The 14,286-nt window shown below is 39.1% G+C and overlaps 1 protein-coding gene across 1 annotated transcript in view; it reads left to right on the top strand.

Annotated features, from left to right (window-relative positions):
• The first annotated feature begins 557 nt into the window (after positions 1 to 557).
• The window catches only part of LOC145980545 (acid phosphatase type 7), a 62,519-nt gene continuing 48,790 nt past the window's right edge, over positions 558 to 14,286 (top strand). Inside the window, exons 1-4 of the mRNA XM_083113563.1 lie at positions 558 to 658; positions 3,634 to 3,740; positions 4,035 to 4,229; positions 7,538 to 7,746. Coding sequence (XP_082969689.1) covers positions 3,644 to 3,740; positions 4,035 to 4,229; positions 7,538 to 7,746 — 501 coding nt within the window. The 5' untranslated portion in view covers positions 558 to 658; positions 3,634 to 3,643. The remainder of the gene's footprint in view (positions 659 to 3,633; positions 3,741 to 4,034; positions 4,230 to 7,537; positions 7,747 to 14,286) is intronic.

Raw genomic sequence — 14,286 nt, 5'->3', positions numbered from 1 at the left:
ATCTATATATCTATTTATTTTTATATTTTCCTACTTTTTCGGTTAATAGCATAGCGACGATAAGGATGAATGATGAGTGATGAAATGGGCAATGGGCGAAGATTAAAATACATTCATGAATGAACAGGGTTAGAACCCGAGACATCTGACCCATGCGATTTTTTAAAGACAATTTGCATATATGAAACATGGGGAAATGAAAATATAATTAATTATTATTATTTTATATGAAAGGGGAAAATGGGCGAAAATGGCAACACTGAGTTACCAGCCAGCTGCTGAAGGAAATAAACGAAACAACCAGCTGTGATCTATCTGCGTTGGAAATCCGGGTCTCCATTATTGCACAACACTCTGCAACCTTTCGTTCTGACGTCACTAGATACTAATTTTATTCATAGACTGAATGCCCAAGTTGTTAGGTTAAGCTAGCTAGGTTTAGTTCTCTTAGCACAATTAATACATTTGCAGTGCATTTATGCTAATATAATAATATACCTAACCTAACAACGTAGGAATTTGTCCTCTGACGTCAGAACACAAGGTTGCAGAAGTGTTGTGCGCAAAGGGAAACCTTGCAAATCCACCTACTGTGATTAATAGCGAGTGATATCACATGTTGATGATTTTGTAGGTTCAAGTCTCATCCACTCTTAAGGTCAGGTATTATATTAGGATCAGCATAACAGGGAGAATGAAATAGATATTACTCATTTTTGGGATGATTGTGTACTTTTCAATAGTAGTATCATAGAGGAACTCGTATTTAATTTCTTGTATGGTAGTATCATGAAATAAATTTAGTAAGGTAACCTTACTTTACCTCATGGTAGCATTAAAAGTGTTGCTATTATTTGGCGTGTGTTTTGAGTAGGAACGTTGTCGATACATATTGGAAAGTACTCGTTGTCAGAGAAGGGGGGGCGGTCTGTCACCGCCCCGAAAATTTCGTTGAATATTTTTTTGGTAACGGCGGTGCGATTTTGCACAAACGAATGTTTTCATTTTGACAGGAGAAAGTACTTACGGAATTAAGTTGCTATAGATTCTTAGGTACTACTTTACTATACCTGACACACCTGGGAATCATTTCTTTCGCACTTTTTTACATTGCTAACGTCCTATTCTGCATTCAGGAACACTTATTTAGGTGAAATAATTGAATTTGTTAGGAAAGTAATGTATATTTCTTACATTTACGAGTACTTACTGTTCTTGTTTATTTCCACACACAACATGGCGATAGCTTACCGTTGATCGTTCCTTGAGCCAGAAAAACCATTGACGTTAGCCCAAAAATTCACGATAGCCCCACAAACCATCACGGGGACGAGGTATGCCTACTAGGTTAGGTTAGGCCTGTTAGGTTTGGTTCCATTAGCACTCCTTTCGTTGAATTTAGCATATATGGACAATACGAGAGCGTATTGTGCTCTCGTGCAGAAAGCAAATGGCAGCAGCAGCAATAGCGCGTCGGAAATAGATTTTCGTAGAAAACCACATGCATTCGCATTAAAATGGATGAAAACTACATTCCCGAACATCAACAACGCTACAGAAAATGATTTGCGTAAGTACTTTTTCCTGTAAATTAGAAGAAATCTGTCTCAGGTATAGTAAAGTGTTACCGATTCTTGAAAGGCCGTGGATGTATTTTTTCCATCGTTCAATATATTTGACCGCAAATACATGCATATTTCAAGAAAACTATGCTTGCCTAACCTTTGCGGAAATGGTTCGTGGGGCTATCCGTCAATGGTTTTTGGGGTTTGAACCCTGGAAAAATCAGGTACAAGTCTGTTATAGGGAAAACGCATGTCACTCGTCCATTTCGTCTTTTAGTACATTCGTACTTATCTAGTATGCATTGCAAAACATTATTTAAGGTGGGATTTTGCTTTTTTCCATGAAAAAATCGTATTTTTTCACATTACGAGTATTTATTGTTTGTTGCTTTTTCAGTTCTGTTACATGCAATATGGCGGGCAAATCTTGGCTAGCGTTGTCTATCATTTATGGGTATGCAGTGTTTCAAACCATCTTAACCGAAAAATTCCTACTTTCGTGTTACAGATGTTTTCTTTTTTTCCAGGTTCCAAAACCCCACGAACCATGCACGGATAGCCCCACGAACCATGCATGCATAGCACCCGGTACTTGTTTACTATCCTTCGGACATATTTATTTGTTTTTACAGAAGAAACTACTTACCGTAATAAGGTCCTGTACCATTGTCGAACATCGGGAAGGTGTTTTGTGTGATGTGGGAATGTTTCATAGCTGAAATTCATGTTGTTCGTTGAAAATTAATTTTCCGACGGAGAATAGCTAGCCCCACAAACCATTGGCACGTGGATAGGTTAGTTCTGTTAGGTTAGGAAACATAGTTAAAATTTGGTGTCGTGTTAGTATCAGGATCTAGAAATTGGAAATAATTGCGAACCATTGGCGCTAGCCCCACGAACCATTGGCATGTGGTTAGGTTAGTTCTGTTAGGTTAGGAAACATATTTAAAATTTGGTGTCGTGTTAGTATCAACAACGTTGATACACCTTCAGGAATGTTCCGCGAAGCAAATACGTAAGTACCAATGTCAAAAATTGACGAAATGAAAAAATTAGAGGTGTCCGAAGGATAGTAAATTTTTACCATGGAGGCAAGAGCTTTTGTGCATCGCAGAGACATTAATGTCGAAAAATACATGTTTTACCGGCCGAATAAATTGAACGAAGGGAGAAAACACTTCCACGACCTTTCAAAAGTCTACAGAAACTCAGTTCCGTAAGTACTTTCCCCTGTAAAATTGAAGAAATGTGTTTTCCCTATAACAGACTGTTACTGTTTTATGTAACAATAAGATAGTTCAAGGCGTGGAAACCTCAAATAACAGAGTTATTTGGCCCCAAAATGTGACTTATCCCGGAGTACGTACACTTTTCTTTTTTTTTATTATTCTTTTTATGTGTGAATATCCGTTGTATGCACACATAAACAGCATAAAAATTAGCTCTTGCTACCTGCACCAAATGTTACAAAAACTAAATTACTAACAACAACAAACCTATCAAAGATTTCAAATTATGAAAAGCTTAAACCTTTTCTTCTGCAACTGAAATACACACACACACACACTCACTCTTTCTCCAGGGTCTCACTTGAAAATTTCACACACCTAGAATTTCCATATACTTTCCTTTTCACCATAAGTTAAGAAGAAATACTATGGTAGTATAATACTGCACAGTTTCACAGTACAGAATGAGTAAAGCACATGCATGTACCATAGGATTTGCACTGCAATTCATTGTCTGCAGTAAAGCTCTCAATGGCACCATATAATGTAACCACATGCAATGGTGTATGTAAGTTTACGCATCGGTAGTAAGTGCTCTTTACGTTCCAAATAAACATTTTGGATGTAATTTGCTTTCATAACTTGAGAAAGTTTACTGAACTAACATAACATGGCAATATTTTAATAGAATACCTAATCTTTTTCATTAGTCAATAGAAAAGCTTATACATCAAAAGTTGGAAGTTGGTACATCAGAAAAAAATTAATTTAATTTTCATATATTGTGGTAGCTACTGATTTCTATTTATCTTAAAGCTGATTTTTGTTTTTATTTTCAGGTCCAGCATAATGGCTGCTCTGATAATAATATCCCTCGTGCATCTTCTTCACATTGTTTATGGGCTTACCTCATACCAGCCAGAGCAGATCCATCTATCATATGGTGGTAAGTGGTAGGTTGAGGCCATGTATGGCAAGTTGGCAGATTGTCTGTGGAGGGTATGCACAGATGAAAGCCATAATATTCCTAACCCCAACAGTTTATGTATTCAGGTGAGATCAACTGATTTGGCAGCTTTCTTCTTTGATTTGTACCTCAACTCAGAAAAGGTGCCAAAATTGGGGGGAGGGGGGACAAGGACAGTATATTTCCCTTTGTAGAAAAAATTTAGCATAGTGTGTGATCCCCTTGCCGCCACTATAGATAACATATGTTGGATTAACATGTTATTTCTTTCAGATGATCCAACTGAAATGGTAGTAACATGGACTACAATGAATGATACAGGCTCATCTATTGTAGAATTTGGCATCAAGAGACTTGATCAAGTTACATATGGTGAACCAATTGTTTTCGAAGATGGTGGAGAGGAGAAAAGAAAGCAATATATTCACAAGGTCAAGTTGCATGGATTACAACCAGGAAAGAAATATAGTAAGTTTCAAAATTGTCAACTCCCCTTATTTTCTGTTATATTTTATGTTTTATCTTGGGATGCAGGACTAGAATAAATAATGTTCCTGATTTGAAATGTATATTACTCACATTTAATGGAACCCAAGTGCACAGACCAGGGGTCCCAGGTTTGAATCCAGGTTTGGCCTGGGCATGGGTGTTTGTGAGTGTTCGTTCATCATATCAGGACTCATCCCCATCTTCGCAATTAGCCAAAAGTGGCAGAAAAGCAAAGTAAGGTGCATTTTGCTACCATGTTTTGTCATGAAATGATGTGAGATAAACTCAAACATGGAATTAGGGTTTCTTTACCAATGCAACACCTTCTGAGGTCTGGATTACCCTGAGAGTTATGCAAATCATGGAAATTTGATTAATTCTGCTGTAAATATTTGAGAAGCAAATGGACTCCTTTGCACAGAAATAAACTTAATACTCTAATAACTATGTGAATATGCTATTAGAAGAGAAATGTTTATGAATCAATTTTGGGTTTTTATTCACTATTTTAACACCAAAATGCCATTTTTATATATGGATTTTTATTTATTTTATATACAGATTTTTTTTTTGTACTGCAATCTTGATCTTTTAATCAACATAAATATGTGCTCTTGTGACAAGCAATGTTTTCCAACTGTAGACTCGGACTTGCTGATGAAAATGGTGTATCCATGTTTTGTCACCTGTGATGATGTATGCAAGAAATGTCTTGTCTTTACATGAATACCAGGGCAAGTGCGTCAGTGGAGTTGCAATTTGCGAATTTTTCTGAGTTGGTGAGGAACTCAATGGCTTTAGTGAAATAAAGCCACTCGTGAATGTTATTCCATGCTACCCCTTGCGAAATGTTCATCCAAAAGTCAACGTCACTTCCCCGTAGTACACCTTGGTAACTGCTTGTTGCAGGCACATGCGCTTCACAGCCTCAGCTTTTAACCTGGATTATGAAATTTTATCATCAGAGTCAGTATAGTTGTAGTTCTCGTTAAGCAACTACAGTAAAACCTCGTTAATCCAGACTAATGGGAGGGATAAGTTGACCGGTTTAACAAAAGTCAGGATTAACTGATATAACCTAAAAGAACAGTAGAAAGTGCATTAGAACTCTGTTTATAGCAACAAAACACGTTTATTATGGTGTATTGAAAGGGCATAGACCTAAATACACTATACAGTACAGTAGAATGTAAAGCAATACTGTACATACAATGCAGTTTGTACATACGTGATACCCATATTATGATGATGTGCCACTCAAAACTGCGGGAAACAGAATTTCATCAGTGGTTGATGGTTTTTTCTTTAGGAAGTTCTCCCATGGACAAATGCGATTGTTGACTCCTAGCCACATTAAAAACCTCTCATTCTGCTTTTTTTTTTGCCTGTCCGGATTAATGAGGTTTTACTGTATTGAATGTACTACAAGGCTCATTCAATATATAACTGGAAATATGTTGTGATAAATATTTATTACAAGCACCAAAGAACTACAGTACTATGTTTGTAACATTGTCCCCCCTCCCTAGTTTTCAATGCACCTACGCCAGCACTTGATACGGGCACTGATTCCACAGGAAAAGAAAATATTTTTGACATGTGCGTAACCACTCGTGTACCACTGACTGGACTTTGTCGTCATTCTGGAACCTTGATCCACTTAGTCCATCTTTCAGTGGGCCAAAGGTATGGAAATCAGAAAGTGCAAGATCAGGCAAATATGGAGGATGTGGTAAGCACTCAAACTTAGGTCCTCAATGGTAGACAATGCGACACTGTCAGTGTGTGGTCTCGCATTGTCATGGAGCAAAAGGATAACCAGTGGACACCAAGCCACGTCATCTCTGCAGAATGGCTGGTTTCAGTTTTCCCGCAAAAGGTTGGAGTAGGTGGTACTGTTTATGGCACTCCGTTGAGCACACACTTTCTTCGCCTGGAAGACAAAGGGCGTCGCCATTCCATTGTTGTCCTCTTCCATTCTGGTTCATAGAAATGAACCCTACTTTCATCTCCACTGACAATACAATGAAAAAATGCCTCACTGTCAGCTTCATAAGAGCTCCCTGAACACATCAACATGTCTCTCCTTCATTTCCGGTGTCAAATGTTTCGGAACTCACCTTGCACACACTTTCCTGAACCTCAGCATGTCATGACTGATATGGTTGGCTCATCCTATACTTATTTGCATCTGGGAAGCAATTTCACGGATAGTAATATGATGGTTTTTCCGTATCAAGTCCTCCACTGAGCAGTGTTGCAGTGACAGAGCAACCTGGACGTGGAGAATCTTCAACACTAGTTATGCCCTGTTTGAACTTCTCAGCCCACTGTACACTTGTGATCAACTCAACGATGAATTTCTATACGTTTCATGCCTTCCCTCAACAAAAATCTCACGACACTTTGCTGCTGTAAGTGTGCCGCCATCTTCTGTAACTGTTTCCCAGCGTGCGAGGCAGGCAGGCATGCCAGCCCCAGCCGTGAATAGCTTACAGATGCCTTCACAAAATAACAAACATATAACAATCACAGTCGTCTTTTAGATTTTTTATACTACTTTTCCAGTTATTTATTGAATGCACCTTGTATTACTTCTAAATATTGAGGTATGAAGTTTTCGACAGACGTTCTTTTTTTGTTAAGGCTTTGCTCTCGATTTTGTTTTAGTTAAGGTGCCATGTTGGGTTGAGTCCCAACCTGGACACGGGTGTTCTGTGTGAGTGTTTGTTCATCAATTTCATCTAATCATCAGTCATCCTCGTTGTTAGGATTAGTGAAAAGTGGCAGAAAGGGATGCAAAATAACACACAAAAAGTGCACACACTTTTCAGTAGATAGAAATACTTAGAAATATGTTTCTTTTACCTGTAGCCATTATTTCCATATTTCTGTTCAAAATATGTTGCAAACAGAGTTAAGTATGAGTTTGTAAGTTACAAATTACAGTATGATCTTCAAATGTCTAAATATTCAGGGAATTTCTTTTGCCAAAGTTTGTAGGCATGCTGATAACCGAACCAAGCATGGTAACTTAAACTGAGAACTATGTATTCCGGTCTTTTTTGTTTACGTGTGCGTGTGTGAGAGAGAAAACTTGAGATTAACTGTTTTTTCTGCTTACTGTTAGTTCCATTTCTATGAATATGAATTATAAAGTACTCAAAATTACTCTAAATGCAATGCATACCCTATTTTGTTGGTTATCTATAATAATTATGAATACTTCACTTTTGAAAATTATATAAAGGATTTCTAAGAATGTTGTCTTTGTCTTACCTCTCAAGTCTATCATTGTGGAAGTGCCTTAGGATGGTCCGAGCTGTTCTTTTTCACTGCAATGAAAGATGGCGTTGAATGGAGTCCTCGTTTGGCTATTTATGGAGATTTGGGAAACGTAAATGCACAGTCCCTTCCTCGATTGCAAGAGGAAACCCAGGAAGGCAAATATGATGCTATTCTTCATGTGGGCGATTTTGCATATGACATGGACACAGTAAGTCCTCTTCTTTGTAAATGGTGTTAGATTTCATGCACTATACCATGTGAGGCACCTAAACGTACCACCTGAAATAGCGAAGAAACCAGAAACAGTAGCGATGTGAGGTTTGCGGGAAACAATAATATCAAATGGGGCTCGTAAATCGGAGGTATGGGGTGGGTCGAAAAATATCGACAAATGGGGCATCTGGAGCAAAGTCATATTTTTTTAAATGGAACGATATACAATAACATGCATAATATAAAAGAGCACACGCAGAGAAACACAACGCCGTTGGTCTCATGCATCTACTGCACATAGGAACGAAGATATGGCCATGTGAAAATATGTAAACAAACTAACAAGTGGCCCACTTGACCGTCAGTACCACGGCATGTACAAGTATGAGATGTCAGAAGCCATTGGACAAGATGAAGACAGAACGTGTTAAAGGAAGAAAAAATACAGTAGACATCGTCAGCACCATGTATTTGACATTGTTACAGCATAATGAAAAGGACCATGACAGTATGTCGAAGAACCACTGCGTAAGTAGCGAAAACCTGTCAAAGTGTGTTCAAAGTGGTGGCCGTCAGCTGCGATACAGGCAACGAGGCGCCCACGCAAAGATCGTTGCACAGAATGTAGCATCTCGTAGGGAATGTCCCTACAGGCCGCAGTAATGCGGTGTTGCATATCCTCTGGAGTTGTTGGCACATCCCGGTAGACAATGTCCTTCAGCTTTCCCCACAGGAAAAAGTCTAACGGTGTCAAATCTGGGGAACGAGCCGGCCATTTGACAGGCCCTCCACGTCCAATCCAACGATTTGGAAATGTATTTTCCACACATGTTGTAGCGCGTCTTGCATTGTGAACTGGGCACCTGTTATGTTTTTACCACATTTCCCTCCTTGTCTGAAGTGGTATGTCCTCCAATAGTACAGGCAGTTCATGTTGTAAAAACTGTATGTATCGGTCAGCATTCAGTGTCCCTTGTATAAAAAAAGGGCCAATGAGATGTTCACCCACTATACCACACCACACGTTCACACTCCATGGGTGCTGGCGTTCCACTTGGCAAAGCCAATGTGGATTTGTCACCGACCAATAGTGCATGTTCCTTAGGTTGACATTTCCATGATTGGTAAAAGTTGCCTCGTCAGTGAAGAGGATACGTGAAAAATCGGGTGTGTCGTGTCGTAACATCCATGTGCAAAACCGAAAACGGTCGACAAAATCATTCCCGTGAAGTTCCTGATGGAGGGAGATATGATATGGGTGAAACTTGTGTGTGTGTGCAGAATGCGCAATACACTTCGCTGACTCATCCCAGCATCCCTGGCAATTTCACGGGAGCTAACGTGCGGATTCACAGCAACAGCGGCGAGAACATTTGTTGCACCTGCCTCACCTGTAGTTGGCTTGTTCCGCACACGTGTTCGTGGTGTTACACGTCCGGTGTCTCTTAATTTACTAAATAACTTACCAAGCAGACGTCGAGATGGCTGTCGTCTGTCCGGATATCTCTCTGCGTACACACGGTAGGCTTCTGAGGCATTCTTTCGGCATTCCCCATAAATCAGGATCATGTCCGCTTTTTCTATGTTTGTGAACACCATAAACTTCGCTCTTACCACTACGACTGCTTGCTATGAACTAACACGATCTCGTGGACCTGCTATCAAAACTTGCTCTGCGTAAAGGCAGTTCTGTCAGGCACCTGAGAAGTCTTACATGCCGTGGTACTGACGGTCAAGTGGGCCACTTGTTAGTTTGTTTACATATTTTCACATGGCCATATCTTCGTTCCTATGTGCAGTAGATGCATGAGACCAACGGCGTTGTGTTTCTCTGCATGTGCTCTTTTATATTATGCATGTTATTGTATATCGTTCCATTTTAAAAAAAAAAATATGACTTTGCTCCAGATGCCCCATTTGTCGATATTTTTCGATCCACCCCATACCTCCGATTTACGAGCCCCATTTGATATTATTGTTTCCTGCAAACCTCACATCGCTACTGTTTCTGATTTCTTCGCTATTTCAGGTGGTACTTTTAGGTGCCTCACGCGGTATATGGAGAGCTTGATTTTTCGCTAATGTCATAACATCTAAAAATATTAATTACTGCAAGAAAGTGTTTATTAATGTGCAGTAGCATGTTCTGAACACATTTTACACTCATTGAAAATTGTGAAATAGTGCAAATTTGGCATAAAATATGAATTGTGGACTTTTTCGTGAATTTCAACACATTTTGTGCTTAAATAATGAAAAATGCCTTGAAAATCACAACACACTTGTGTTTTAGGTTTAAAAAATACAAAATGTACCATATTCATGCATGTATAATGCACTCATTTTGTAACATTTTATCCAATATAAACTACAATGTGTGTCATACATGGAATAATTCCAATAGCTACATGGAAACCACCTGAAAATGGAGGTTTTTCCACAAATTTTCACCTTCAATCTTTGCATCACAGAACAAAGTGGCAAGATTATGACAGGAGATTGAGTATGCACATACTGTGACACGGAAGCTGTAGTAATGCCTCTGCGATGGCGCAGTGGTAGCATCGTCACCTTGTAAAGGGGTCCCAGGTTTGATTCCTGCTGGAGGATCCCACTTTGAACTGTAGGTCCAGTCCCAATTAGCCTTACTGTGCATAAAGTGGACTTAAAACACCAGTTCAATCAAGTTCAAACAGAAGCTGTAGCATTAGTATTTGTCTTTCAAGAAATAATGGAGAGGAACTTCCTCAAAAATAGTTTCCAATGTACCAAACTGTTACGAACAGGTGTAGGCTATGTAACCTGCAAATGAAAATAGTACTAAATGCACAATGAAGATTTAATTTTAGGTAAAAAGAACAAAAAGAAACAAAAAAAACACCAATTTTGGAAAAAAATAACTGCAAAATCAAGGTCCTAACTATGTAAATTGGATTTTTATTTATGTATAGGGGATAGAATTATATATTTGGTATAGAGATATAGAGAGGTCTGAGCCAATTGATAAGATGACAGTTGCTACAATATCCTGATTGTCTCATGCGCGAGCCTATTAATATTAACGCCATAGATCAAGGAAACGACTGCCACCCTTACGTCTGAGACATCTGGTGTTGAAACTTCTGAATTGCTAGCAACCACCTACGATAGTTTCGCGAGCGGGTCCAACGCAAGAGTGTGGCTTATTCCACGACAGAATATAGTTCCCTGTTTGATTTGAATTTTCCTCCGTCGCTGCAGTTCTTCCTCTACAATTTACCTGTACTTAGTGCAACACACGAAACGTAGATGTACTTTGGCTGTATGTTATGCATTAGAATAGACAAGATGAGAAAGGTTGTTTTATATTTCGATTTAATTTAGCTATAAAAAAAAAAGAGTGTAGTTGAATGTTTGCAAACTACTGCAAGGAAGTGTTATGGTATTCTCTGTGTACAATGTTACCATTTGATTCCTTTCCTAAAATATAAGTTAATCACTCTGTATTTTACTTACAAACAGCGAAAAATAGTATACGCAAGCTCCCCTCCCCAAACTTCCGGTACTGTAAATTCCTTCCTCGCAGAACATTCAACCAACACCCTCAGACTGCTTTGGTTTTTATTTTGTCTGTCCCCGAGGCAAGGTTGACCACTGAACTGAATGTCTGTAGTGCTAGCCCTTAGCCAGCGACTCAGGTTGGGTTGGAATTTCCTATGTGCGATTGTTTTGGGTTTGGTGATAGCAGGGGTGGAAACTATTTTAGTGGTCAAAATTACTGATTTAACTGAACAAAGTAACAAAAAAACTGACCAAATACTACAAATTACTGACTTATTTATTGTAACGAACCAGTCTCGTTACAAATTGTATGGGATCACCTTTATATGAATAAGCTTTCTTAGAATCTAAGCATTGAAAATTTAATTTTTGTATTATAGTTAATATTCAGGATTGAATACACTCTTTATAGTTCTTATTTCTTCCACTCGTCTACGACACTTTTCAGGCCGCCTCGATAGCGTAGGGGATAACATTGTGGGATTGTGATCAAGGGGACCAGGTTCGTTTCCCGGTGGGAACACTTTACACAGTGACTCGTAAACTCCACTACTCCAGTTCCGATTTGCCTATCTGAGCAACTAGTGAACCAAAAACTTTGTCACTTTCCACGTCAAGGATAAATGGTGATCCGATGAAACAGGGAATAGAACAAATGCACTAAAATATGCAAAACCATGGCCATAATTCGAACCTAGAACCTTTAGAACAGAAGTCAGTTAGTTCCGCGCCACCGAGGTAGCAGCTTTGGAATAATAAACTCCATGGTGAAAACCGAATGGCTTATCTTTGGAATACACCTGCTCAGTCCAATTGTTTTTATCGTGCCTACCTTCGTCGCCAAATGGTTGGCACAGTGCACTACGACGACAGGATTCCCGGGTTCGAATCCAGGCTTGGTTATGGGCTTCCATGTGAGCGTCGTTTCATCAATTTCATAATATCATGTCACTTGTTCTCATCTTCGAGATTAGCAGAAAGTGACAGAAAAACGAAGAAATATAAACCAAATAAATCAATCAATCAAACCAATTGTTGCTGTTATTTGGCTTTACTTTTCAATGAACTCGCCATTATCCTCACGATGCTTAGCCAACACCGACATATCGAAGGCCAGACAGTTCACACCGAAAGCAACATTTGGCTACCTGGGACTCCATATGAATTAATAATTCATTTCGTAATACTGGTATGAATATTATAAATTCGCTCACATAAAAGATTGCTATTAAAAATCGTAATTAAAATTATGTTTCAATCTGAAAAGAAAATGACAAAAATATATTAAAGGCCCACGTAAATACTACAACATCAAGGCAAAAGCAAAATATCTCACCAGGAAATACTGTTCTTTTTGCGAACAGAATAAATTACAGTATTTCAAGAACCAAGAACAGTAAAATAATACTAATAATATTAAATAATACAACCTCATAAAGTGGAATATATCTGACTTCACTGATTCACTCATTCTGTCGTTTATGTAACGAGTAGCTACTTTCCTACTTTTTGTTTACAAGACTGTTCGCGAATAGGAACTCTGATCTTTCCAATGTTTCTGATAGTTTCGCCTGAGAGGGGCCCGACCCTGTGGCCGAGCGGTTAGCACATCGCGCTGCGACGCCAAGGGTCCCGGGTTCGAATCCTGGTCGGGCTTGGTTGTTTGTGAATGTCCATTCATCAATTTCATCCTTTCATCACTCATCCTCATCTTCGCAAATTAGCCACGAGGCACAAAACGCGAAGTAAAATAAACTAAATCAATCAATCAATCAGTTTCGCCTGAGAGTCAACTTAAGTGGTGGAGTGGTTAGCACAACGCGCTACGGCGACAGGGGTTGAGTGACGACACCAGGGGGGGGGGGGGGGGGCAGGTTTCCCCTAGTCAGACACCTCCCCCTAACCCCCAACTGAAGTTAATGAAATATCGAATAATAAGAGAGTTCATTTCTAAGAGTATGACAATTTTCACAGTTTTATAAGTGGTGTATTCTGTATGCTATCACTTTTCCTGCTTATAATACCAACATGACTATAACAAAAAGTAATTTTGTTTTAGTATATATATGTGTGTGTGTGACTTTCGTTTAAGATTCCAGCGCCGACCTGGGCATAGGTGTTCTCATTCATTTATGTCCTGTAATTTTCGCAATTAATCTCAGTTTTAACCAGTTTTAAGAACTGGAAAAAGTGTTGAATTGTTGCAATCTACACTCCCTTCCATTTTATAAGGGGTGGTCACGGACTTTTGACTCTCCCTGTATATTGCAATATGTATACTTTACATATGTTCCTTCATTGAAATTCGTCCTACAGGACAACTTCAGTTAGCCAACTTAACGTATAGGGTGTGTCTTACTGAGTTTATGTTTGCGTAGCGCAACTGTAAGTGTTACAAAACTTACCTCAAGTTCTCCAAAAATTAACTTTTACCCAAATTTTCTTATTTTCATCTTCTTCTACAAATTGGGTGTGATGGAACCTAAATGTACTTCATTGGAATCTGAGTTCCATAAGCTTTCCAACGAGGTATCATTTGTGATTCTGGGATGATAGCCCCGTCTAGTTTTTTGCACTTTTTGACTCGCTTTGACTCTCTTTGACTCTCTTTGCACCGAAGCATCTAGTTGGTTGCACGGTGCAACACAGTCCTCTAGTTCGTTGATTTTGAGTCAAGTAGTGTATTTGGTGTCTGCACTACCTTCCGGACCAGGTGCAAGTGTGGTGTATGGTGACGTGGTGCGTGCTAACTAATCAAATGACGGTTTAAAGAAGCCGACAGGCATTTGTTGAATCTTTTGAACTTGAACACAGCTTTCCGTCTAGTTGGTTGAACATCATTTCCTTGCACCACCCTGACACTGGATACACCTGCACTGCACCGAGTGTTAAAAAGTGTAGCCAAGTAGACGGGACTAATTAGTAGAGGGGTACAAAGGCTGCCAACATGAAGCTCTGAAATTTCCTTCAAATTTTGGCCGGGGTCTAAAGGTTG

The sequence above is a fragment of the Lepisma saccharinum genome, chromosome 28, assembly GCF_977018435.1.
Source record: "Lepisma saccharinum chromosome 28, izLepSacc3.1, whole genome shotgun sequence".
Lineage (NCBI taxonomy): Eukaryota > Metazoa > Arthropoda > Insecta > Zygentoma > Lepismatidae > Lepisma > Lepisma saccharinum.
This window is presented reverse-complemented; position numbering and strand designations above follow the sequence as displayed.